The following is a 27,982-nucleotide window of genomic DNA, read 5'->3' as shown; positions in this document are numbered from 1 at the left end:
CCGCCGTTCGATCAAATTTGAGTTTAAACAAACGGATACAAAAGAAACGGGGTGGGAAAATTTAATTCGTTTTTTTATGTTAATTTGCTTTAATTGCGCGGAACGGATATCAGGAACGACAACATATGTCGCCGATGCATCTCGCGGTGGAGCAGGAGCCCGTGCGGGAATGCCAGTACAATCAGATATGCACGCGCAACTCGTCGCCCGCGGAGGGCTCGCTCGCGAGGAAGGGGGGTCACCGCAGGAAGTGGCAGGTCTTTCAGGGCAGGAATAAATTCTACTGTAACGGCAGGATCATGATGGCGAGGCAATCCGGCGTGTTTTACCTAACGCTGGTGCTCATCCTGATGACCAGCGGACTTTTCTTCACGTTCGAGTGAGTAGCCACGAGAGAAGGGAGTGCACGCGATCGTAAACAGTGCGCTGTCGTGCACTCAAAACGTGAGCTCACCGTTTACGATCAGCGTAGACTGAAATATCCCATCTATAATCACTTTATTTTAAACACACACACACACACGGACACACACGGACACACGGACACACACACACACACACACACACACACACACACACACACACACACACACACACACACACACACACACACACACACCATTGCGTGCAGTCCATGTGCCCACCTGACTCTGGGATGGGTTTCGGTCGGAGCGACAAAACAATCATAAACAGATTAAACTATTATCACACACACACACACACACACACACACACACAGTTTATCTCCTCGCCTCAGTGTTGGCAGGGTTAGACTGATCACATGTCTTTGCATATCTTATTGGTCCATCCAAAAGCTTTAGATATCCTAAAACCAAAAGAATTAACACAGATTATGGGTATAGGACGTTAATCGACATCTGTTTGTAGTGGACACTGACCAACCTACAAAACCTACAAATCTTAATTACCTCCAAGCATTGGAAAACACTTCCTTTGCAATTTGTTTGCATTTATGTCTGACTTTTCATCGGAATATGTGTATTCCATCCGAAGCCTGGCTCACTCAAATCCCCAACCCAAATCCAACTTCACGGTTATATGAAGACCTGGTCTGACCTATCAGTCGCCTACAGCTTCCCTTTAATACACACCACAGCCTATAATTAAACAAGTACGTTTTAAATAAGTGTGTTTCATCCTCCCCCACACCACATTCCACAGCACGACTTCCAAACCACCCCGGTGTTCCGGTTTCCTAGGTAACCTCCTTCCTGCCAAGGTGGTGGTGGAACAGCTTGCATCCCCGTGGCAACCGGCGGACCACACCGCCCAGAAGAAGAGACTATGGTTGTTGTTGTTGTTCTGCCCGTGAAGGGTTCCTCCGCTCAGCACACACCAGGGGTGGCCTGGTGTGTGTGGATATGAGTTACCCTGCGAGACGGTCTCGGCGATGTACCGAGGGCTCTGTTGGCTCGCTGAGCGAGAAGAGGCGTAGTCGTTGTCAAACTGAATGCCCCTCGCGGAGAAACTGGTCTGCCGTAGTCCGCCGTCCTGGCAACCAAGCTATCCTAGTTTGAACCCTAGTCCACTTCTAGGAACCGCGGTGCCGACTGGTCATTCCCTTAGAAACCCTCTATCCACAAGGTGCCAGGGTATCTTACCCTACTTACACTGTTGGTTCCTTTCCCCCATACATAGACAGGTGGTTGTTGATTCAGTGTCCTTGATGCACAGTGGGTTGTTGGTTCCATGCCTCCTATTCACAGGGCGGTGTGAGCTCCTTGACCATATGTCTATTGCCTACCGTTCAATGTTCAATGCTCAATGTTTTCTATTTACAGGAGGTTGTTGGTTCTGTACCCCCATATACAGACAGGTTGTTGTTGGCTCAGTGCCCCTGAACATAGTTGGTGGTTGGTGCCATACCAGACAGATGGTTTTGTGTTTTCTTGTCATTTATCATACAAAGGTCTGTGTCCTGTACGGACAGATGGTTTTTGATTCCATGCCCTTTTCACATACTGTAAGGCAGGCCATTTGATTTCAAAATCGAACAGATGGTCTCAGGTTCAATGACCCAAAGACCATCCTGCTGTCAGATACATCTTGATTTCATGTTCTATATTTGCGGCAGGTTTTCAGCTCTCAACCCCCTCCACACAGACGAGCACTCTCTGTTCAGAAAGGGTCGTTTGTTCCACAATCCAGATGTGTTGTTCTTATTCCATCCCCCTTTTCAGTGGACAGTTCTATATTTCCATGGGTGTTGGATCCACTCCCCCTCTGCGGCCAGCTGTGTTTCCTCTGCTCCCAGGGCTCCGGCCCCCGTCGCCCCTCACAGCCACAGGGTCGTTTGTTCTCGGCCCCTCACACCTCTCACTGCTTGTTTTCGCCCTGCTGTCCCGCAGCTGTCCCTTCCTGGCGTCGAACCTCAGCCCGGCGGTCCCAGCGGTGGGGGGGCTGCTGTTCTTCTTCGTGATGGGCATGCTGCTCCGGGCCAGCTTCAGCGACCCGGGGGTCCTGCCCCGCGCGACCCCCGACGAGGCCGCCGACCTGGAGCGACAGATCGGTAACTGCAGTCCAGGGTTTAACCTGTACCGGGTGGTTAGTGGGACACGCACACTGTGTTACTGGTTACAGTCCAGGGTTTAACCTGTACCGGGTGGTTAGTGGGACACGCACACTGTGTTACTGGTTACAGTCCAGGGTTTAACCTGTACTGGGTGGTTAGTGGGAACACGCACACTGTGTTACTGGTTACAGTCCAGGGTTTAAACTGTACTGGGTGGTTACTGGTTACAGTCCACGGTTCAAACTGTACTGGGTGGTTAGTGGGAACACGCACACTGTGTTACTGGTTACAGTCCAGGGTTTAAACTGTACTGGGTGGTTACTGGTTACAGTCCACGGTTCAAACTGTACTGGGTGGTTAGTGGGAACACGCACACTGTGTTACTGGTTACAGTCCACGGTTCAAACTGTACTGGGTGGTTAGTGGGAACACGCACACTGTGTTACTGGTTACACTCCACGGTTTAAACAACACGTCTCCACAACGCAAGGGGGTTTACCGACCTGTTACGTCCTTGCGGACCCGCCTTGCGTCCACCGCAAGGGCCTGACGTGCGCCTCCCAAAAATTGTGTTCTCGGGTCGAGGCGACGCAGTAACAAGGGCTGTGATTGGCCCGCTAACTAAACCCCGATGCAGAACCAAAACAGGTCACGACTGTGTCAAAGCGTCGACATGGAAACATAATCAGCCCTTTACTGGTTATTCTCTAGTCCTGGCGCATTGCTTTATCTAAGGAGACCTAACAGTGTTTCTGGAGATAGCCGTCATTGACCTGTAACCTTTTGCTCAAGGTTACAGGTCAGGGAAGGCTCTGATTACAGGTTTGGCTACAGGTTAGGCTACAAATAGGGGGGGATGAATCCAGACTGAATCCAGTGCCTTTCGGTTGGGAGTCCAACACCCTACCCATGACGCATTACGCACGGCCGTCTTGAGTGATGTACAACAACATTATGAAACAATGAAAAACAAGTTACTCCTTGAGATGTCTTCTTTATTGATGTTATTAGTCACAGAGGCATGTGACATTTCACATTTCTATTCCCAAAGCCTGTTTTGTGACCCATATCTTCTCCCTGAGGGTAGGTGATAGAAAGTCGTAGCTTCTCTCCTCCACCCTGTGGCTGAGTCACTCTCTGCTCTCCAAGATCAACCAAGAGGCTTTCAGGGGAACCAGAACACGCCATGTCTACCTAAATGTCATTGTTATCGATGACAGTAACACACATTACCCACAAGAACCACTTCATGAAACCGAATCACTTATGAGGCAGATTGAGCCATTACTTTTAATTGTGAGTATATTTTATGTTAGTAGTAGTAGTAATGTAATAACCCTTGCTGTTATTATATCATCATCACACAATAATGAATCACATCGCCTAACCGTCTTTTAACCTTTTGACCTTTGACCTCCCAGACACCAGCTGTCCCAGCGGGCCGGGCTACCGGACGCCCCCCAGGACCCGAGAGGTCCAGATCAACGGCCAGACGGTCAAGCTCAAGTACTGCTTCACCTGCAAGATCTTCAGACCGCCCCGAACCTCCCACTGCAGCCTCTGTGACAACTGTGTGGGTCAGTACCAGGACCAGGACCAGTAGTACCAGGACCAGTTCCAATAGTACCAGGACCAGTAGTACCAGGACCAGTTCCAATAGGACCAGGACCAATAGTACCAGGACCAGGACCAGTAGTACCAGGACCAGGACCAGTAGTACCAGGACCAGTTCCAATAGGACCAGGACCAGGACCAATAGTACCAGGACCAGGACCAGTTCCAATAGTACCAGGACCAGTTCCAATAGTACCAGGACCAGGACCAGTTCCAACAGTACCAGGCCCAGTTCCAATAGTACCAGGACCAGTTCCAATAGTACCAGGACTCCAATAGTACCAGTACTAGGAAAAGTACCTCTGTATACTATTCCGTACTATTGAGTCACTTTATCAGAAGCGACTTACAGTGAACCTGTTTTGAGATGCATGTGAGGAGCAGATAGGCGTAGGAGTAGCAGGGCATCTCACTCCAGGAGACCAACCGGGAGACAAGGTACAGGTAGTTTGACGTAAAGGAAAAACATAATAGAAAAATCTATATACAGTAGCAAAGAAAGGATGCAAAAGTATATAACTGATGAAATGAGGATTCCTTGTAGGAGACCAACCGCAAAGTATTTGATTTAATGGAGCATGATCGTGGGAAGAAGCCCTGTAATCATTAAACAAGTGTCTTCATGAGATGACGAGTGACTTTCATAGTCACTGTATAGGAACAACCATCCCAGGATCCAGAGAAACGCCAGCCAAAGAAGGGTTCTCATGGTCAATGACAATTGACAATGCACATGTTGGCCACAGTGGTGATAACAAATTCAAACTAAGACGACACCTTTCAATGGGAGAGCAGGAGGGACTTACCTCTAGGTGCCAGGATATTTATACAAAGTGTGGTAAACTAGTAATTATGTCGGTTATATCATTTGTGTTATTGTTAGGATGCATTTTTCAATTATGTTAACGCACTTATCTCTCTCTCTCTCTCTCTCTCTCTCTCTCTCTCTCTCTCTCTCTCTCTCTCTCTCTCTCTCTCTCTCTCTCTCTCTCTCTCTCTCTCCCCAGAGCGTTTCGACCACCACTGTCCCTGGGTGGGGAACTGTGTGGGGAGGAGGAATTACCGCTACTTCTACCTCTTCATCGTCTCCCTCTCCTGCCTCACCCTCTTCATCTTCTCCTTCGTCGTCACCCACGTCATCCTCAGTGAGTAAACACCTGCTGGTCTCGTGATCTTACCTTAACTCCCACAAACCAACGTGTGCCTCTGAAGGAGCGTGCCAACTGCACCGACACACACCGTCACACATCAACTCAACCCAACACATACCAACACATTCCACACACCAACAAACATCAACTCAACCCAACACATTCCACACACCAACACACACCAACAATCACAAATACACGAACACACACGAACACACATCAACTCAGCCCAACACATACCAACACCTTCCAACCAAGAACACGCATCAACACACACCAACAATCACTAATACACCAACACACAACTAACACATGGCAACATCGGCCGGTGTGGCAGAGTTTTTCTATTTGTGTTTGGCGTTGGTTTGTGTTTGGGTAACTTGGGCCACTATTACATAGTGGGGTGTTGGTGTATGTTGAGGCATTGTATCAGCACTTTACAAGAGCAGTAGGCAATATTTAGAGGAAATTCAACTGACTTCCCCCTCCTTACATTGGTGTGTTCAGAGAGAAGGTCAAAGGTCAACCATCCTCAAAGCACCTAGTGAGGAGACAATCAGTCATTGCTTAGAATATTTCAGGGCTAGAGTGTGTCTGGCTCTGAAGGAGGGGTATTGGATTTGGTAGATAGGACCTAGGGAATACTCTCACTCTCTTTCTATCGGTTACCTCTCGTTCTCTCTCCAACTCTCTATCTCTCCTGCTCCCTATGTGTGTGTCATACTCTTCATCAGAAGTCATCTAGAAGTTTTTAAATATTTTTAATATTTTATTGCATGAATTAAAAGTGTGATATATTCTCTATGCTCTTTTGGGATACGGGACATCCATTATATTCCACACAATTGCTCCTGGCTAAAAGACAGGTCAGGTAATTATTTATTCAGCACTTTATCAGAGCTACAGTCTCAAAGGGCTTGTCTAAGATTAATTTCCACCAGGGTCATGTGTCTGTATGAGGGCATTCCTTGCCAGGCACAGATTTACTGCCGTCTCCCTGACTCAGTCGCCTACCCACGTCTCGCCACTGCCACACAAAGTCACCCTTAATCCTCCTCCTCCACGTCCTCTTTCTCCTCCTCCCTCTCCCCCTCCTCCTTCTTCTCGTCCCTGTCCTCATCCTCCCTCTCCCCCTCCTCCTTCTTCTCGTCTCTGTCCTCCTCCTCCCTCTCCCTGTCTTCTTCCTCCTCGTCCATGTCTTCCTCCTCCACCTCCGTCTCCCTGTCTCCCTCCTTCTCCTCCTCCCTGTCTACCGCCTCCTCATCCTCCCTGTCTCCCTCTTCCTCCCCCTACTTCTCCTTCTCCCTCTCCCCCTCCTCCCTCTCCATGTCTTCTTCCTCCTCGTCCCTGTCTTCCTTTTCCTCCTCCTCCTACTCCCTCACCTCTTCATCCTCCCTGTCTCCTACCTCCTCCTCCTCCTCCTCCTTCTCTTCCTCCCTCACCTCTTCCTCCTCCTCCTCCTCATCTGTTAATGGAAGTGATGAAGCTCTTCTATCAATCACCCTCCACTCCCTCTGTACTCGTCTTCCATCCGCTTCAGATCCCGCCCCCATCCCCCTCTGAAAGAGCCAATCAGAGAGCCGCTGACATGTCTCTTCTGGTCTGAGGTGTGTGTGTGTGTGTGTGTGTGTGTGTGTGTGTGCGTGTATGTTTGGCGGTGTGTGTTTGTGTGTGTGCGTGTATGTGTGTGTGTGTGTGTGTGTGTGTGTGTGTGTCTGTGTGTGTTTGTATCGTCCGCTATTTCTACCGTTGATCGATCGATCAAGCAAATCAATCTTGGAAAAAGATTGACCACTTTGTCCTGAGGGATAAAAAAGGAGCACTAAATCCTACCCTGCTTGCCTTTATCTTGTTCAAGAGCTCTCTTCTAGGGGGATTTACATTGAATTCAGATCCATTTCATTAAGGATCGGGCATCTCGTCAAGGATGCCTATTTACACTTGATATGGAATGGCTAGAGATAAAATATAGGCCTTCCTAGACCTTCGAAGGAATTTAAAGGGATACGAAGAGGTATATGAAAATGTGCCTGTTTTACCCAGATTGAGACGATTTGTTTAATCCCAAATTCATCATTGTGCGTCAAGAAGGGGAATTCCCCGGGTTAGCCTTTGCTTTCGACAGCCGCAACTATTGATTTGCAGAGTTATATCCTTGCTCTATATTACTTGAAACAAACATCAGCAGGATTTGAACAGTGGTGCAGTGGAGAGCACTGTTGGATAGCACTCTGGAGACCAGGGTTCAATTCCTGTTTAATGTATGTTAATTAACTAAAGGGTAAGTCTAGTAAGTCTAGTAATGATATTTCTATTGAACTGATTGATATAGCCTTCGACCACAATATGATCACAACCTCCATGGGGAAGTGGAGAGGGCAGTTGGCTGACACTCCTGAGACCGGGGTTCAAGTCCAACTAATGTTCTCTAATGTTATTTTCTATATCATGTGAGTTGTAAAGTCAAGTCTAACCGCCATCAACAAAATCGTCAAATCATCAAAACTTAGACGCAGGTTCGAGTCCCAGCTCACAGGGATTAAGAATTTGCTCATCCTTTCCTGCTGAGCCTAGATTCTGTTCACCGCTTAGACCCAGGGTTTAAGACCCCTGATGGAATAAGTACCTTAATGGATACCTCTTATTTCTAGACTGTGTGAATTGTAAAGTCAAGTATAACCTCCAAAACATCATGATCTGCGTCTTGGTGGTGTGGCGGTAAGGGCTGTGGGTTAACACTCTGCAGGTGCAGGTTTGAGTCCCCACACACAAATAAGAAGCAGACCTTCATGATGAGCTTTCAGACACTATGTAGGTTCAGGTTCACTGCTCAGAACCAGGTTTCAAGAGGTACCTTAATGCAGCCAATGACACTAACGGTTGCCCGCTTGCCCGGGGCAAGAAAAAAAAATGTTTGGGCAAGTTGAGATTTTTTCTGGTTGGCCGAACGGGCAAGTGGATTTTGGGTGGATGTTAATATAAAGGCTATTTATTCAAATGTTTTTAGAAACTGCAGAACAACCTTTTGTTCCGCAAAATCACACAAAATAGAAGTATTTGCAATTGATAGTCTTCTCTTCTCTCGGAAAGCGAGTTAACAGACACGCATCGCTTCAGTGCGAATATAGCCCAGCCTTCTGTCACTCACTCGCAGTGCGGTCTCTGGCATTGATTCGCTAAAGGTTAGCCAATACAGTTAGCATCTCAAGTGCAGCGCCTCCGCGAACGGTTTAGGTAGAACGAAAATGGAATAGTGATGGAGGAGTGCAGTTTGGAAGTACTTTGGATTGAGGCAAATTATCAAGGAAAGTCATATGCAAGAGCACGGTTTTGAGTTTCATAACTGTGCACATGCACAGCAATAGCGATCTTTTTCACGAAATTGGAAGTCCAATTTCAACTACCAATTTCAACTACCGTAACAGCGCCGCGCCAATCAACTGTGACTGGCTTGCTGCAGAGCGTGAGCGTCTTGGGAATACCCGGACAATATAATGGATATAATATCGACACATAAGAAAATCAATATTCAGTATTTGTTATGGATTTATTGTACAAATTCCCTGAAAAGATGCACGTTCCAGGATGAATTGAAAAGCTCCCGTAAGGGCTGAGATGGCAGAGGACAGCTGATTTGGAACGGAACAACAGGTGTTCGCTTTCACGGGGGAAAACTAAGGAACTTCAACCAACTTAGGCCTACTAATTAACGTTCAAAAGCTATTAAATCTTCAAAAAAATATGCAGATACTGTCAAAATCGGTTCCAGGGAGTATATAGGGATTATTAATGTTGTTTTTGATGTGTTTTTTTTTCTGAAACGAGTATTCGAATATTCGCTCGAAAAAACCAACGAGTATTCGAAGCCTTAAAAAATGGCATTCGGGCCAGCCCTAATCAGGGACGCGGGAAGTCAGTCCGAGGGGGGGGGGTGCTGAGAGAGAGTCTATATAATGAAGTCATAATAAATGCTGAGCAACATCCAATGTTTACAGAGACGAGATGACGGGTGACGTCACATTCAGGGCTCCGCTCTGATAAACACTCTACTGGTGTGTAAAAAGAGTTCTGCCAACTAGCCACTGTTATTCACAAACATTAGCAAGTAAACAATGTGGAAATTAGATTCAACTCGGCTGATACTGTGCTGAATTTCACACATTAACAACATGCCGACAAGCTGTTGCGGTCCAGGATTATACACAGCGTTATAACAATGATTCAGGAGGTTATTTCTAAAGGTTTACAAAGGAAAGTGAACCGTCCGTCTCTGCTCTTTTTTTGCCAACCAGTTTTCGTGCGGGATTCCAGAATCAAAACGATAACATTCAACGTGTCTATTAATATGGCAGGAATATTTTACACCAGTTTTAGAATGTTCACTACAACAGATGTTGAACACCAACATTCTTATGTAAAATCAGCATAGTACCATATTCAGCTATGGACAGTTCTGCGTTGTGCGTCATAGCCTACGTCAGCCTACACAGTCAATGTTCTAAATAAAATGAAATGATAATATGATAAATATCATAAAAAGGGTGGATGTCAATAATTTAATGAAAAATCATGTTGTATGATAAAATTATACTTGCAGTTACAGCCAGGGGCCGCCAGGGGGGGGGTGCTGCAGCACCCTAAGCACCCCCACTTCTTACGTCCCTGGGTAACAATGTTGTTTTTTATGGTCGTCATGAAAAAAAACATAAGGGGTAACACCGTTGTTTTTTCTTGTTTTTCTTTGGTCATGAAAAAAACCACAAAGGGTAACACTGTCGTTTTTATCAAATGAAACCCGGTCGTTTTTTATCAGTCGTCATGAAAAAAACATAAGGGGTAACACTGTCGATATTTATAAATTAAAACAAAGGGGGTAACACTGTCGTTTTTATCAAATGAAACATGAGGGGTGACACTGTCGATTTTCTTTGGTCATCATGAAAAAAACCATAAGGGGTAACACTTGTTTTTTATTGGTCGTCATGAAAAAAAACATATGGGATAACCCAGTTGTTTTTTATAGGTCGTCATGAAAAAAAACATATGGGGTAACACTGTTGCTATTTATTGGTCGTCATGAAAAAAAACACAAGGGGTAACACTGTTGTTTTTTATTGGTCGTCATGAAAAAAAACATAAGGGGTAACACTGTTGTTTTTTATTGGTCGTCATGAAAAAAAACATAAGGGGTAACATTATCGTTTTTTATTGGTCATCATGAGAAAAATATAAAGGGCAACACTGTTGTCTTTGACAAATAAAATATAAGGGGTATTGTCATATACAACCTCAGACATATTTAAAATTAAAATCTCTGTGTGAAATGGAGAGAGCTGTGAGCTAATCCCCTGGAGACCGGGGTTCAAGTCTGGTTGATGTCATCTGTTGGAAAACTCTTATCTCTATTTCATGTGAATTATAAAGTCAAGTATAACCTTTGTGAAGACTTTAACCAGTGTCTCGGTGGTGCATTGTTACGTTCGGAGTTTGACACTCTAAACAGCTCATGTTCGAATCCCCGCAAAAACGTTGACGGTGGTGCCACTGTTATTAATTATTGGTCAACATGGAAAAGAACATGAGAGTTAACTCTGTCGTTTTTTATAGGCCGTCATGAAATAAATACAAGGGGCAATACTGTCGATATTTATCAAATAAAACACAGGGGGTGACACTGTTGTTTTTCTTTGGTCATGAAAAAAAACACAAGGGGTAACACTGTTGTTTTTTATTGGTCGTCATGAAAAAAAACATAAGGGGTAACACTGTTGTTTTTTATTGGTCGTCATGAAAAAAAACATAAGGGGTAACACTGTTGTTTTTTATTGGTCGTCATGAAAAAAAACATAAGGGGTAACACTGTTGTTTTTTATTGGACTTCATGAAAAAAAACATAAGGGGTAACACTGTCGTTTTTTATAGATCGTCATGAAAAAAAAATAAGGGGTAACATTGTTGTTTTTTATTGGTCGTCATGAAAAAAAACATAAGGGGTAACACTGTTGTTTTTTATTGGTCTTCATGAAAAAAACATAAAGGGGTAACACTGTTGTTTTTTAATGGTCGTCATGAAAAAAAACATAAGGGGTAACACTGTCGTTTTTTATAGATCGTCATGAAAAAAAACATAAGGGGTAACATTGTTGTTTTTTATAGATCTTCATGAAAAAAAACATAAGGGGTAACACTGTTGTTTTTTAATGGTCGTCATGAAAAAAAACATAAGGCGTAACACTGTTGTTTTTTATTGGTCGTCATGAAAAAAAACATAAGGGGTAACACTGTCGTTTTTATTGGTCATCATGAAAAAAATATAAAGGGCAACACTGTTGTCTTTGACAAATAAAATATAAGGGGTATTGTCATATATAACCTCAGACATATTTAAAATTAAAATCTCTGTGTGAAATGGAGAGAGCTGTGAGCTAATCCCCTGGAGACCGGGTTTCAAGTCCGGTTGACGTCATCTGCTGGAAAAACTCTTATCTCTATTTCATGTGAATTATAAAGTCAAGTATAACCTTTGTGAAGACTTTATCCAGTGTCTCGGTGGTGCATTGTTACGTTCGGAGTTTAACACTCTAAACAGCTCATGTTCTAATCCCCGCAAAAACGTAGACGGTGGTGCCACTGTTATTAATTATTGGTCAACATGGAAAAGAACATGAGAGTTAACTCTGTCGTTTTTTATAGGCCGTCATGAAATAAATACAAGGGGATATACTGTCGATATTTATCAAATAAAACATAGGGGGTGACACTGTTGTTTTTCTTTGGTCATGAAAAAAAACACAAGGGGTAACACTTTCGTTTTTTATAGATCGTCATGAAAAAAAACATAAGGGGTAACACTGTTGTTTTTTATTGGTCTTCATGAAAAAAAACATAAGGGGTAACACTGTTGTTTTTTATTGGTCGTCATGAAAAAAAACATAAGGGGTAACACTGTTGTTTTTTATTGGACTTCATGAAAAAAAACATAAGGGGTAACACTGTCGTTTTTTATAGATCGTCATGAAAAAAAACATAAGGGGTAACACTGTTGTTTTTTATTGGTCGTCATGAAAAAAAACATAAGGGGTAACACTGTTGTTTTTTATTGGTCTTCATGAAAAAAAACATAAAGGGGTAACACTGTTGTTTTTTAATGGTCGTCATGAAAAAAAACATAAGGGGTAACACTGTCGTTTTTTATAGATCGTCATGAAAAAAAACATAAGGGGTAACACTGTTGTTTTTTATAGATCTTCATGAAAAAAAACATAAGGGGTAACACTGTTGTTTTTTATTGGTCGTCATGAAAAAAAACATAAGGGGTAACACTGTTGTTTTTTATTGGTCATCATGAAATAAATATAAGGGGCAACACTGTCGATATTTATCAAATAAAACATAGGGGGTGACACTGTTGTTTTTCTTTGGTCATGGAAAAAAACACAAGGGGTAACAGTTGTTTTTTATTGGTCGTCATGAAAAAAAACATAAGGGGTAACACTGTTGTTTTTTATTGGTCGTCATGAAAAAAAACATAAGGGGTAACACTGTCGTTTTTTATAGATAGTCATGAAAAAAAACATAAGGGGTAACACTGTTGTTTTTTATTGGTCGTCATGAAAAAAAACATAAGGGGTAACACTGTCGTTTTTTATTGGTCATCATGAAAAAAATATAAAGGGCAACACTGTTGTCTTTGACAAATAAAATATAAGGGGTATTGTCATATATAACCTCAGACATATTGAAAATTAAAATCTCTGTGTGCAATGGAGAGAGCTGTGAGCTAATCCCCTGGAGACCGGGGTTCAAGTCCGGTTGACGTCATCTGTTGGAAAACTCTTATCTCTATTTCATGTGAATTATAAATTCAAGTATAACCTTTGTGAACACTTTATCCAGTGTCTCGGTGGTGCATTGTTACGTTCGGAGTTTAACACTCTAAACAGCTCATGTTCGAATCCCCGCAAAAACTTTGACGGTGGTGCCACTGTTATTAATTATTGGTCAACATGGAAAAGAACATGAGAGTTAACTCTGTCGTTTTTTATAGGCCGTCATGAAATAAATACAAGGGGCAATACTGTCGATATTTATCAAATAAAACACAGGGGGTGACACTGTTGTTTTTCTTTGGTCATGAAAAAAAACACAAGGGGTAACACTGTTGTTTTTTATTGGTCGTCATGAAAAAAAACATAAGGGGTAACACTGTCGTTTTTTATTGGTCGTCATGAAAAAAAACATAAGGGGTAACACTGTTGTTTTTTATTGGTCGTCATGAAAAAAAACATAAGGGGTAACACTGTTGTTTTTTATTGGACTTCATGAAAAAAAACATAAGGGGTAACACTGTCGTTTTTTATAGATCGTCATGAAAAAAAAATAAGGGGTAACATTGTTGTTTTTTATTGGTCGTCATGAAAAAAAACATAAGGGGTAACACTGTTGTTTTTTATTGGTCTTCATGAAAAAAACATAAAGGGGTAACACTGTTGTTTTTTAATGGTCGTCATGAAAAAAAACATAAGGGGTAACACTGTCGTTTTTTATAGATCGTCATGAAAAAAAACATAAGGGGTAACATTGTTGTTTTTTATAGATCTTCATGAAAAAAAACATAAGGGGTAACACTGTTGTTTTTTAATGGTCGTCATGAAAAAAAACATAAGGCGTAACACTGTTGTTTTTTATTGGTCGTCATGAAAAAAAACATAAGGGGTAACACTGTCGTTTTTATTGGTCATCATGAAAAAAATATAAAGGGCAACACTGTTGTCTTTGACAAATAAAATATAAGGGGTATTGTCATATATAACCTCAGACATATTTAAAATTAAAATCTCTGTGTGAAATGGAGAGAGCTGTGAGCTAATCCCCTGGAGACCGGGTTTCAAGTCCGGTTGACGTCATCTGCTGGAAAAACTCTTATCTCTATTTCATGTGAATTATAAAGTCAAGTATAACCTTTGTGAAGACTTTATCCAGTGTCTCGGTGGTGCATTGTTACGTTCGGAGTTTAACACTCTAAACAGCTCATGTTCTAATCCCCGCAAAAACGTCGACGGTGGTGCCACTGTTATTAATTATTGGTCAACGTGGAAAAGAACATGAGAGTTAACTCTGTCGTTTTTTATAGGCCGTCATGAAATAAATACAAGGGGATATACTGTCGATATTTATCAAATAAAACATAGGGGGTGACACTGTTGTTTTTCTTTGGTCATGAAAAAAAACACAAGGGGTAACACTGTTGTTTTTTATTGGTCGTCATGAAAAAAAACATAAGGGGTAACACTGTTGTTTTTTATTGGTCGTCATGAAAAAAAACATAAGGGGTAACACTGTTGTTTTTCATTGGTCGTCATGAAAAAAAACATAAGGGGTAACACTGTTGTTTTTTATTGGTCGTCATGAAAAAAAACATAAGGGGTAACACTGTTGTTTTTTATTGGACTTCATGAAAAAAAACATAAGGGGTAACACTGTCGTTTTTTATAGATCGTCATGAAAAAAAACATAAGGGGTAACACTGTTGTTTTTTATTGGTCGTCATGAAAAAAAAGCTAAGGGGTAACACTGTTGTTTTTTATTGGTCTTCATGAAAAAAAACATAAAGTGGTAACACTGTTGTTTTTTAATGGTCGTCATGAAAAAAAACATAAGGGGTAACACTGTCGTTTTTTATAGATCGTCATGAAAAAAAACATAAGGGGTAACATTGTTGTTTTTTATAGATCTTCATGAAAAAAAACATAAGGGGTAACACTGTTGTTTTTTAATGGTCGTCATGAAAAAAAACATAAGGCGTAACACTGTCGTTTTTTATTGGTCGTCATGAAAAAAAACATAAGGGGTAACACTGTCGTTTTTATTGGTCATCATGAAAAAAATATAAAGGGCAACACTGTTGTCTTTGACAAATAAAATATAAGGGGTATTGTCATATATAACCTCAGACATATTTAAAATTAAAATGGAGAGAGCTGTGAGCTAATCCCCTGGAGACCGGGTTTCAAGTCCGGTTGACGTCATCTGTGGAAAAAACTCTTATCTCTATTTCATGTGAATTATAAAGTCAAGTATAACCTTTGTGAAGATTTTATCCAGTGTCTCGGTGGTGCAATGTTACGTTCGGAGTTTAACACTCTAAACTGCTCATGTTCGAATCCCCGCAAAAACGTCGACGGTGGTGCCACTGTTATTAATTATTGGTCAACATGGAAAAGAACATGAGAGTTAACTCTGTCGTTTTTTATAGGCCGTCATGAAATAAATATAAGGGGCAACACTGTCGATATTTATCAAATAAAACATAGGGGGTGACACTGTTGTTTTTCTTTGGTCATGAAAAAAAACACAAGGGGTAACACTGTTGTTTTTTATTGGTCGTCATGAAAAAAAACATAAGGGGTAACACTGTAGTTTTTTATTGGTCGTCATGAAAAAAAACATAAGGGGTAACACTGTTGTTTTTTATTGGTCGTCATGAAATAAATATAAGGGGCAACACTGTCGATATTTATCAAATAAAACATAGGGGGTAACACTGTTGTTTTTTATTGGTCGTCATGAAAAAAATCATAAGGGGTAACACTGTTGTTTTTTATTGGTCGTCATGAAAAAAAACATAGGGGGTAACACTGTCGTTTTTTATAGATCGTCATGAAAAAAAACATAAGGGGTAACACTGTTGTTTTTTATTGGTAGTCATGAAAAAAAACATAAGGGGTAACACTGTCGTTTTTTATAGATCGTCATGAAAAAAAACATAAGGGGTAACACTGTTGTTTTTTATTGGTCGTCATGAAAAAAAACAAGGGGTAACACTGTTGTTTTTTATTGGTCGTCATGAAAAAAAACATAAGGGGTAACACTGTTGTTTTTTATTGGTCGTCATGAAAAAAAACAAGGGGTAACACTGTTGTTTTTTATAGATCGTCATGAAAAAAAACATAAGGGGTAACACTGTTGTTTTTTATTGGTTGTCATGAAAAAAAACAATAGAGGTAACACTGTTGTTTTTTATTGGTCGTCATGAAAAAAAACATAAGGGGTAACACTGTCGTTTTTTATAGATCGTCATGAAAAAAAACATAAGGGGTAACACTTGTTTTTTATTGGTCGTCATGAAAAAAAACATAAGGCGTAACACTGTCGTTTTTTATTGGTCGTCATGAAAAAAAACATAAGGGGTAACACTGTCGTTTTTATTGGTCATCATGAAAAAAATATAAAGGGCAACACTGTTGTCTTTGACAAATAAAATATAAGGGGTATTGTCATATATAACCTCAGACATATTTAAAATTAAAATGGAGAGAGCTGTGAGCTAATCCCCTGGAGACCGGGTTTCAAGTCCGGTTGACGTCATCTGTGGAAAAAACTCTTATCTCTATTTCATGTGAATTATAAAGTCAAGTATAACCTTTGTGAAGATTTTATCCAGTGTCTCGGTGGTGCAATGTTACGTTCGGAGTTTAACACTCTAAACTGCTCATGTTCGAATCCCCGCAAAAACGTCGACGGTGGTGCCACTGTTATTAATTATTGGTCAACATGGAAAAGAACATGAGAGTTAACTCTGTCGTTTTTTATAGGCCGTCATGAAATAAATATAAGGGGCAACACTGTCGATATTTATCAAATAAAACATAGGGGGTGACACTGTTGTTTTTCTTTGGTCATGAAAAAAAACACAAGGGGTAACACTGTTGTTTTTTATTGGTCGTCATGAAAAAAAACATAAGGGGTAACACTGTAGTTTTTTATTGGTCGTCATGAAAAAAAACATAAGGGGTAACACTGTTGTTTTTTATTGGTCGTCATGAAATAAATATAAGGGGCAACACTGTCGATATTTATCAAATAAAACATAGGGGGTAACACTGTTGTTTTTTATTGGTCGTCATGAAAAAAATCATAAGGGGTAACACTGTTGTTTTTTATTGGTCGTCATGAAAAAAAACATAGGGGGTAACACTGTCGTTTTTTATAGATCGTCATGAAAAAAAACATAAGGGGTAACACTGTTGTTTTTTATTGGTAGTCATGAAAAAAAACATAAGGGGTAACACTGTCGTTTTTTATAGATCGTCATGAAAAAAAACATAAGGGGTAACACTGTTGTTTTTTATTGGTCGTCATGAAAAAAAACAAGGGGTAACACTGTTGTTTTTTATTGGTCGTCATGAAAAAAAACATAAGGGGTAACACTGTTGTTTTTTATTGGTCGTCATGAAAAAAAACAAGGGGTAACACTGTTGTTTTTTATAGATCGTCATGAAAAAAAACATAAGGGGTAACACTGTTGTTTTTTATTGGTCGTCATGAAAAAAAACAATAGAGGTAACACTGTTGTTTTTTATTGGTCGTCATGAAAAAAAACATAAGGGGTAACACTGTCGTTTTTTATAGATCGTCATGAAAAAAAACATAAGGGGTAACACTTGTTTTTTATTGGTCGTCATGAAAAAAAACATAAGGGGTAACACTGTCGTTTTTTATTGGTCGTCATGAAAAAAAACATAAGGGGTAACACTGTTGTTTTTTATTGGTCGTCATGAAAAAAAACATAAGGGGTAACACTGTTGTTTTTTTTTGGTCGTCATGAAAAAAAGCATAAGGGGTAACACTGTTGTTTTTTATTGGTCGTCATGAAAAAAAACCTAAGGGGTAACACTGTCGTTATTTATAGATCGTCATGAAAAAAAAACATAAGGGGTAACACTGTTGTTTTTTATTGGTCGTCATGAAAAAAAACATAAGGGGTAACACTGTCGTTTTTTATAGATCGTCATGAAAAAAAACATAAGGGGTAACACTGTCGTTTTTTATTGGTCGTCATGAAAAAAAACATAAGGGGTAACACTGTTGTTTTTTATTGGTCGTCATGAAAAAAAACATAAGGGGTAACACTGTTGTTTTTTATTGGTCGTCATGAAAAAAAACATAAGGGGTAACACTGTTGTTTTTTATTGGTCGTCATGAAAAAAAACATAAGGGGTAACACTGTCGTTTTTTATAGATCGTCATGAAAAAAAACATAAGGGGTAACCCTGTCGTTTTTATCAAATGAAACGTAAAGGGTAACACTGGCATCGTTTTTCCAACCGTCCAAACCATATCATTCTGTACTAAAAACCCGCAAATAACAACTTCTTTTGGTTGTTTCTTTTAACAACCAAAAATCAAGTATTACCTTTGTGATTTTTGTCCACAAAGTTGATTCTGATCGAATAAAACCACCATAAACAGTTTATCCAGTGTCTGGGCCAAATTTTGCAACTAAACATGGTGTTTTCAATCAACGAATAAGAGAAGGTTTCTTAGGAAATCGGTAAATTGCCTTCAATCAGAAAACATATTTTTGAGCGCAATCTAGTGGCCATATATTTATTTGCGAGTGTTTGGCTTGTATTGGTGCATTCGATTATATTTGCCCTGAACTTTAAATAGAGGTGTCAAGTGTCAAAATTGTAAGATATCTACCTTTATTTGTGTCTCATAGTAAGACAGCGCTCCCAACTGATAACGAACAACTGATAATTATTTCAGGTGGAAATGTTATCTTCCACTTATGCTGTGTTCCATGGCTTTATTCACTTTAACCAAGTATTATCCCCATTGAATATTTCACTTGCACACCAATTTTTCTTTTGGCACAAATATGACATTATCGCCCTTGCAGTTGTGGAGATATACTCTATTTACTTTGGGTATGTTGCTTCCTGAAAAAAACTTTTCCCCTGATATCGAAAATGGTATAGAATATCGATATTTTTCCAGGTATAGTGTCGAAGTTAGAAAATCCAGTGTCGAGACTGACAACACTACTAGAAACACGATTGTGATTATTCAGTTAGAGCTACAAGAAACTTGAAAGTTAAAAAAGACATATCTTTGCTACTACCTCTGACATTTAGTTATGTACATTTGCATAAAATCATGCAGGTCTACATATATCTTGGCGATAGCTTTAATAGGTTGCAACGGTGGACTGAAATCACTTCATGGCACGATGTGACCGCTCGATGAATAAGTAAACAAAGAGAAGTTTGTTATTTTTTAAACACATGTGTGGAAGCTAACATTCAGCTTCAGTCTGAGCTAGGATGATTTTTCTGAGCCCCCCCAAAACCAGGCCGGGTGCCTGGCAAAAAGAGGCCCGTTCACGATTCTGATTATAATTTGGGCAAGTGAACATTACATTCGGGCAAGTTGAACCTGACCTTTACTTGCCCGATGGGCAAGTGCTTTTGAAACCTTAGTGTCAACCCTAGCTTAATGGATGCATCTTATTACTCTATCATGTGAATGGTAAAGTCAAGTACAAGCTCCAAACATGCTCTGGTTAGCGTCTTGGTGGTGAAGCGGTCAGGGCTGTTGGTTAACGCTCTGTAGACTAAGGTTTTGAGTCCCCGCTCACACGGCCCCAAAAGGTCCCCAACATGGCAGAACCGCCCTATCCCCCCCTTCATAGGTGCTGGGGGGGGGTGTTAGGACTAAAAGGGTCTTGCTACTTTTTTGTACATTGAACATTAATTTATTTACTCTATGACTAGCCCCCCCCCCCCCCCCCCCCCCAAAAGAAATATCTATCATCTAGATCTATAGATCTAGATCTATCGTTTTTAATAGATAGTTTTAAGATAGCATAATGTCCAGTGGACATGAACCAGGAACTCTGGTGACCACAACCAAGAGCAATCGACCATCAAGGCATTGAGGCTAAATTGGTACATTGTTAAGTGACTCGAACCCAGGACCTCAGGCTGATGACCGGGAGCTCGCCACAGCGCTGGAGATTGCCAGAAGAATATTTGACATTATACTCAACATGATTGTGGTTGAAAAACAACAGTCATAAGCAGGACTTGAAGCTGGGTCCCAAGCACTTAATTCAGCAGGTCTTCAAACTTAAAATGGAAGGGCTTTCATCAGTGGGCCATTGGCTAAATCACCATTGTGGTATGCAATAACTTGCATGATAATCTTCTTCAATTTAACTATATCACATTAAATCACAGATTCAGTCCTTTGTTGCAAACTGGTGAAAACATAAAGCAAATTCTCGATTTTAAAAAGCAAAATAATTATAACTTCAGCTTCATTCAATGAGGTCTCGTTACTTTGAGTCTGCCGTGTGCCGCATCTGCTGGTGCGTGCCGTGCGCAACGGAGCAGCCTCGCTGGGGCTATTGGCCCGGGCTGCGCACCAGTGGGGCATAAAGCAATCAATGCTTCCATGTAGCGTTTTCTAACAAATCCATAAAATCAGTTTTGAAATCATCCCCCTGTGATGAGGCTGCAGATTTTTCTGCAACATTTTCTTTGCAAAGTAGCAGTTTAAACTCTCGTGAACACCGGCTTGTGGACTACCACTTCCACTTTGTTTCTTCCTCTGGTGAATACAATATGGGATAAATAAAAGAAAGCAATTAGGTCAGGTATATACCAGTCAGTGTGACAAAGCAAACCATAGCAGCCTCACCCGGGGATTCCACCGGACGAGTTACGGCAAAGTTACGGCTGCGGCACGGCACGGCTGCGACTCTGCCCTGCTTGCATTTCCACCGGGCGCGTTACGGCAGCGCAACGTGCGTTGCGAGCCAGCCGTATTCACGCGAGATCACGAGATCACGCGACAATCCTAAACCTAATGTGCTCAACTTCCACTCCCAAAACGACTGCAATTAAATGCCACGCTTTGTCCTTCCGGCCATTGCCCTTATAAAAAGGATGATTTGGTACATAAATGACGTTGAGATAGGCTACATGAGCTGAGTATTGTGTTTTATTTAGAAAATTGACCTGATACTCTATGGCTTTTACTTTTTCACTTCCTGCCCTGCTCGATCTGCTCTGTTGAAATTGACGCGGTTCAGCAACGGCTTGCGGCAAAAATAGAAATGCTACGGAATGATAGCGCTGCGGCACAGCGAGCCGCTCCTGGGACGTTGCTGAGACGTTCCGCAGCCGCGCCTGGTGGAAATGGTCTGATTGATTAGAGTGGAACCTATCTGCTGCAGTGACCGCGGCCAAGACTTGCCGCAGCCGTAACGTTGCCGTAACGCGTCCGGTGGAATCAGGCCTTCAGACCCAGCCAGATGGATGTAGTTAGTGGAATCTAATAGAAGGGTGTTAACCTGCATCATGTAGGCTGATTATTATCAGCAACCTCTCTAATGACTTGAGTTGTGGCTGCACCATTTTCAGATGACTGTTAATGCCAAAAGGTTTATCAGAACAAATAAAAATGCTTTATCGTGAACAACTCACTGTATGGATCGACTTGTAGATCGGCACATTATTCTTGAAAACTTTCTAGTTCTGAAATTGTAGATTCTTGTTTAATAGAGTTATTAGCTCTAGTGGAAAAGTTACATAGTGCAGGTTTAACCATTTCAATATTTGGGCGCACCGACTACAAATCCTGAGCCCTGTGATTATTAATGACTATTTCTATATCAGATCATTGTAAATATCAACAGGAGCTTCTCGGGTATGGGGCAACAATTATGATTAGGTATTTGTTTAGGCTCTGACACTCCCCACTATATGTTTAAGTCCTTATCAAGCCATGACTACAGTTAAATTGCTATTTGCTGAAATGTACTATAGTTTGAGTTTTAATTGGGTTGTTCAAATAATAGTTTGACGACTTCTGTTGCAAATTCTGGATTTGGGGGGGAAGTGGTGTTATTGGAATTTAATTATGATTATCTGACACGCCCAGTGCTTCCATGCCATTGGTTAGCCGTACATCTCATGCCAATGTCTTCATTTTTAATAGGTGTGGGTTTTAAAATTTCATTTGGATTGGTCTGGGATAGGCAGTGACGTTTCTACATGTAAAAAACAGGTGGGGCTAGGCTAACATTTTGTTCGTGACGACACCCGTTTATTTTCACATTCGTTGCGATCTTTGTAGACGTTGATTCCGCCTGCTCCCGGCTATCCTGCACAACAAAGGACTGAATGTAAAAATCGAGTACAACAACTGACCTGTGAAGGGCATTCATACTCTAAACAGCGTCAAAACTGCCGAAATCATTCAACAAAAATGGTAGACCCCTTCACTTTTGTTAGTGTTTTACTGGCTTTTCAGGCATACAGACATCCATCCAAACAAATTATGGGGCATTTTCAATTTGTTCGAAATTCATTTTTGGAAAAAGTTACAGCCCTAATATATTACAAATAAAAAATGGTAATTTTCCTAAAAAAGTAGCATTTCAAAATAGAGATTGAGCTTCCTTCATCGATCTTACTCAGGCCCCGTCCACACGAAGCCGATTTCATGGCGAAACCGCAAAGGTCATGTACGGTTCGGCCTTCCGTCCACACGAAGCCGGCGAATCCGCTGACCGAAACCGCAAACTTCTGAAACCACCCTCGGAGGTGGTTTCAAAACTATCCGGTTTCGTTTTGGTTTCGTGTGGACGCCTGAAACCGACTGAAACCACAAACCATGACGTCATCGCCCCACCCCTTGACCTCCTAGCCAATGGCTCTTAAGCCCGCGGAGTCTCAGAAATCACAACAAAAAAGATGATGGCGGACTACAAGCTTGTAATCGTTCTGCAGCATATCATGTCCCTTGTTGGGTTGCTAAGCCATTATTTATTGAGAACCTAGTTCGCCATCGTAGAAGAGCTGTTTGTTTGTGTTGTTAGTGGTTCGGGGGGCAGCCTTTATGCGCATGCTCGCCTCTTCTTCTTCTGGATTTGTGTACCAGAAGCAGCGCCCCTTATGGGCCTGGAATGTTTACTACAGCGTTTCTACAGATCTATCCGGTTTCGCTTGGCTTCGTCTTTACGGAGATACTTCGAAACCGGATAGATCGAAAACGTAACGGTTTCGCCCGTTTCGGCTTCGTGTGGACGGGGCCTTAGTCAAGTGTCCCACCATGCTGTTTGTAGCCTTGGCTTGAGGTTTCCCATTCTCTATTCAGCCCTCCACCCACTGGGGCCATCACAACCATTACAAATAAAAATATACTTTAACACTATTCAGTATGCTGGGCTTTTTGTTTTTTAACAAAGTGACTGTTCTCCATGTATCAGATATATATATTCAATTAATAAAGTACATTAGTGCAGCTTTTAATCTTTCAAACATTGCAAGAATGAAAGTATAGTTTTTAAAAGTTTTTAAACTTTAAACAGCTACTATAAAAACCCAATGTCATTTTACCATGGAGTAGGCCTACACCTCCCATAGGCCTAAGCAGTGTCCTGGAGGATAAATCAAAGAAAATAGCTGTGAAAGAAAATATTCAGAATGGCCTGTCATGGTTTAAAGCCCACTTTACTCGCTACCACGACAAGGCGCAGGCCAGCAGTGAGAACATATAAGACTGGAAAAACATAAATAGACTGTAGAGCACAAGACATACGGCGTTTTACCTCTAATTTTTCCTCCAGGCTAAGGGTCTCAAATCTGTGCTCCAATAGATGATCTACCACATTCATGTTGTCGTTTGAGTGCCTCCGGCATGTTTGTTAGCAAAGTAATCCTCCTCCTTCTCTTCTTCGCTACCGGACTTCTTGCGCGCGGCACGTGAGGTGAGTTGGGACTCGTCACTCGAGTCATGACTCATCACGTGCCTCACCCTACAGCCAATGAACTGTGAAAAACGAAATGACGCTATAGTGGAACGAACCATATATGTCCATGGCGGCCCCGGTGGGGCTAGCCCCACAAGGAAGTAAAATATTCTCCGTCCACTTCAACAGAGAAACACTCTGAGAATGCGCATTTCAATGTTTCAAGTCCAATACACATTGCATTGGGCTGGTGGGGCCATGGGTGGGGCTAGAGCATGGACATAAGCTAGAGCCCCTCTTGCCCCTCCAGACGAACTCAGCCGGAAGAAGCAAGCCAGGGTCGACTAATAATTAAATAAAAGCTCCGAATTTATTATTTTCTGGTACTTACTCGGGAGATTATTTTTTTAATATTTTTTAAATACATATAGAAAAATTATACATTATTTTCTTTATATATATATCTTTTTTCATTATTATTTTTTTTTTCTTGTGAGAGTAGTTGGGGCCGAGCCCCACTTGCCCCTAATGACCAGTCGCCACTGCCTATATAGGCTGCAGACAATGGGAATCGAACCCTGTTCCCTTTGGCTGGGATTACCATCCACTACCATATCCTGCCCTCTAGAGTTCCATGTTATTTTGAGTATTATTTGGAGTAAGTGCTGTGTATCTTTATAAATTTGCAACAGACGAGCAATCACTGAATATGAAATATGTATATGATTAAAAACTGCCTGGGGTGCATTTTGTAACATAACATTTTAATTGATCTTCTTTGAAAAGAGCATGTGAAGCGTTTATTAGGACGTGTTCATTCTGCACACGCTCTAGAAGGTCGGAGATGAACATGCCCCGAGCACATTTGACACAGAACCAGCTGATTCATCATTGGCATCATCTGACCATTTTCTTTTGTTAAAAAATATTTTCATGAATGTTTTGTTTGTCTGGACTTTTGCTTGGGACACACACTCCATTCAGACTAAAAGCATTTGATCTAAGGCTGAAGTTTGTGTTGACAATTGCGGTACAGTTGAGAGACTGAAGCAGTTGAATCAATTGTCTCAGTTCAGACCAATGTATTATTATGTATTCTACTAATAATATCTCTCTCTCTCTCTCTCTCTCTCTCTCTCTCTCTCTCTCTCTCTCTCTCTCTCTCTCTCTCTCTCTCTCTCTCTCTCTCTCTCACTCTCACTCTCACCCTCTCTCTCTCTCTCTCTCTCTCTCTCTCTCTCTTTCAGGATCCAATAGGACAGGATTTCTCAGTGCACTCAAAGACAGTCCAGCCAGATATCCTTTCAGTGTGTGTGGTGTCTTCTCCGTTCCTCCCATCCCCTTCTCTCCTCCCTTTTCTCTCATGTCCTCTTCCCTCCTTCTACCCCTTTCACTCTCTTTCCCTTTCCCTACCTCTCGTCCATGCTGTACGGCTCACTACATCAGCAGGTTTATCAATAGGCGTGACTCAATCACTACTTAGTGTTCAATATGTCCCAGCATGCATTGCCACCGTCACATGCTATTTAGACGCACTTTCCCTCCTGATGGGATTATACCGCAGTCCTTGACATTGTGCTGGTGTGAGTTTGTTTGTATGCGTGTATTTGTGTGTGTGTGTGTGTGTGTGTGTGTGTGTGTGTGTGTGTGTGTGTGTGTGTGTGTGTGTGTGTGTGTGTGTGTGTGTGTGTGTGTGTGTTTGTGTGTGTGTGTGTGTTGTGTTGTGTTTGTTCAAATGAGTCAGGGGCCATTCTCATCACTCAAGATTGTTGGGGTTTAGGCATGCATCCATGTATTTACCTTCAAGATGACCAAGACAAACGACAAACTGTGACGAGTACAATGTACATTTATCTTGCTGACCAAGATAACCTACAGACCTCATTTACTTTAAAAAAAAAAGCTCTCATGACGGTCATTTACAGGTTAAGACAAGCACAGCTCACAAATGTTCCACCAAAGAAGACAGCACATTGACCTCCATAACATATAATAAGACCTATCGCCCTACTTTCTGCAGCTGGTTGTTGTTTGTTGTTAATTGTCTCTATGTGTCCCACCAAAGATGTCTTCCACAGTTTAAGGAAATGTAGTTATATTCTAATCAAATTATTACTTTTGGGAATAACAACAAAAAATAAGATGTTATTTTTAAGCCCAGACAGGAAACTGTATTGTCCGGCTTTGGTTGTTTGTGTGTGTTTGTGTGTGTGTGTAATGGTGTAACTGGTTCCCCTTAACTCCTGGTACTGTCCTGGAGGTGGTGGTGTGTTTCTTCTCTGTCTGGTCCATTGTGGGTCTGTCCGGGTTCCACACGTACCTCATCAGCTCCAACCAGACCACCAATGAGGATGTGAGTACCTTAAAACCCTAAAACCGAACTCTGCGGGGAAACCCTAAAACCAAAAACCAGACCATAAATCTCAATACTAAAACAAGAGGAAACCCCAACCAAACCCCAAAACCTAACCCTAATAGAAACCCTTAACCCTAAATCAATTCCTTCAATTAAAAACCAATCCCTTAAACCTAACCTTGAAAGGATAACCTAACACTAAAAGCAAATCATAGAATTAAACACCAAACCCTAGAACTTAAATGCTTGGTGGAAGATAGAATCTGTTTTCAATCAATTTTCCAATTTTATGTTCCTTTTGATTTTGTCAAATCTTACTTGGTGGTCTATAGTAACTGTTTTGGTAACTTACTACGTTTTAGTAATTTAATCTTTTGTAAGCATGTTTTCTTCTATGCCTCCCCTTCGTTCCCCTCGGTCGGTGTGTCTGTCCTGATTTCCGGGTTGGGTCTTGGGGTCCTGGGACTGGTTCAGATTAAGGGTGCCTGGTCCACTAAGAGGGGCAAGGACAACTACAACCCCTACAGCTACGGCAGCATCCTGACCAACTGCTGCGCTGCCCTCTGTGGCCCACTACCACCCAGGTCAGAGCTCTCTCTCGCTCTCTCTTTCTCGCCATCTATCAAAAAAATTGTATTTTTCGAGTGATCTGATTGGTAGAAACTTATTATTTACCCCCAAAAGAATTGGGGGGATTGGTCGAAAAATGTGTGGCAAATTATTATTTCCCCCCCAAAAAATTCTCCTTGGTTCCTTCTTAAAGTTTTAGCCTTTCACCCCCCCCCTTTCTCTCTAGTCTGATTGACAGGAGAGGTCTCATACAGTCAGATGACCCCCAGCCACTGTCTCATTCCAACGGCACCAGTTTGTACACGCCCACTCCACTCTACAGTCACATGGTATTACCAAAAGAAGCACGTCTGTCTGTCTGTCTGTCTGTCTGTCTGTCTGTCTGTCTGTCTGTCTGTCTGTCTGTCTGTCTGTCTGTCTGTCTGCCTGCCTGTCTCCCTCATACTCTCTCTATCTCTCTCTCTCTCTCTCTCCCTCTGTCTCCCATGCTCTCTCGCCCCCCAGTGTGACCAGGACCAGTGCATCCAAAGCACCAAGTTCGTCCTGCAGGCCGCCACCACCCCGCTGCTCCACGCCGACCCTGTGGTCCTGGCCCCCCTGTCGGGCAAGACCTCCCTGGGCGGGGGTCCCTGCCTGTCCTACCTGTCCCCCAGCCAGCCCCCGCTGCCCCCCTCCTCCAGCGCCACCACCCCCAGCCTGGGCTGCACGGGGGACATGCTGCTGCTGAAAGAGGCCGAGGCACGCTGCCGCCACCACCACCACCACCACCTCCATCACTTCATGGGGCACGAGGACACGCCCCCGCCCCCCCAGTCCCCGCCATCGGCTCCTCCCCCACCCCCATCATCCCCGCCCCCGCCCCCTCCCCCTCCTCCTCCACCATGCCCCGCCCACGGCCACGCCCACCACCACCCTGGCGGTCCGTCCCAGGTGTACGACCTGGCCCGCCAGGACTCTCTGCACGACAGCTCAGTCCGCGGGCTGGTCAAGCTCAGTACCGTGTGACATCACACACACACACACACACACACACACACACACACAGGGGGTCACCCTGTGCGTGTGTCCCATGACCTTTAAGGACTGTGGATCTGCTCTGGGTGAGACGGTTTACTCGGGTATTGCAGTCGTGTCTGGTCGTTTATATCATTAATGCCTTGTGTAAAATACACCCTGTGTATTTTACACAAGATTAGCCATTAAACCATCACAAT

The 27,982-nt window shown here is 42.1% G+C and overlaps 1 protein-coding gene across 1 annotated transcript; it reads left to right on the top strand.

Moving 5' to 3' along the window:
* The first annotated feature begins 134 nt into the window (after nt 1–134).
* zdhhc14 (zinc finger DHHC-type palmitoyltransferase 14) lies at nt 135–27,773 on the top strand. The gene is made up of 10 exons (XM_056580639.1): nt 135–379; nt 2,370–2,530; nt 3,955–4,110; nt 5,155–5,292; nt 25,090–25,138; nt 26,093–26,195; nt 26,673–26,782; nt 26,995–27,097; nt 27,273–27,564; nt 27,646–27,773. Exons 1-10 carry the CDS (start codon nt 135–137, stop codon nt 27,771–27,773), a joined length of 1,485 nt encoding a protein of 494 aa, XP_056436614.1.
* The last annotated feature ends 209 nt before the right edge of the window (nt 27,774–27,982 follow it).

The sequence above is a fragment of the Gadus chalcogrammus genome, chromosome 21 (assembly GCF_026213295.1).
Source record: "Gadus chalcogrammus isolate NIFS_2021 chromosome 21, NIFS_Gcha_1.0, whole genome shotgun sequence".
Taxonomy (NCBI): domain Eukaryota; kingdom Metazoa; phylum Chordata; class Actinopteri; order Gadiformes; family Gadidae; genus Gadus; species Gadus chalcogrammus.
The sequence above is the reverse complement of the archived record's forward strand: the minus strand, read 5'-3'. Positions and strand labels throughout refer to the sequence as shown.

Excerpts from the sequence above, each read along its gene's own strand:
- zdhhc14 (XM_056580639.1), top strand. The coding sequence starts at position 135 with ATGCATCTCGCGGTGGAGCAGGAGCCCGTGCGGGAATGCCAGTACAAT. Across the intron at positions 380-2,369 it reads GGACTTTTCTTCACGTTCGA|CTGTCCCTTCCTGGCGTCGA; the intron begins GTGAGTAGCCAC and ends GCTGTCCCGCAG. Across the intron at positions 27,098-27,272 it reads CTCCACTCTACAGTCACATG|TGTGACCAGGACCAGTGCAT; the intron begins GTATTACCAAAA and ends CTCGCCCCCCAG.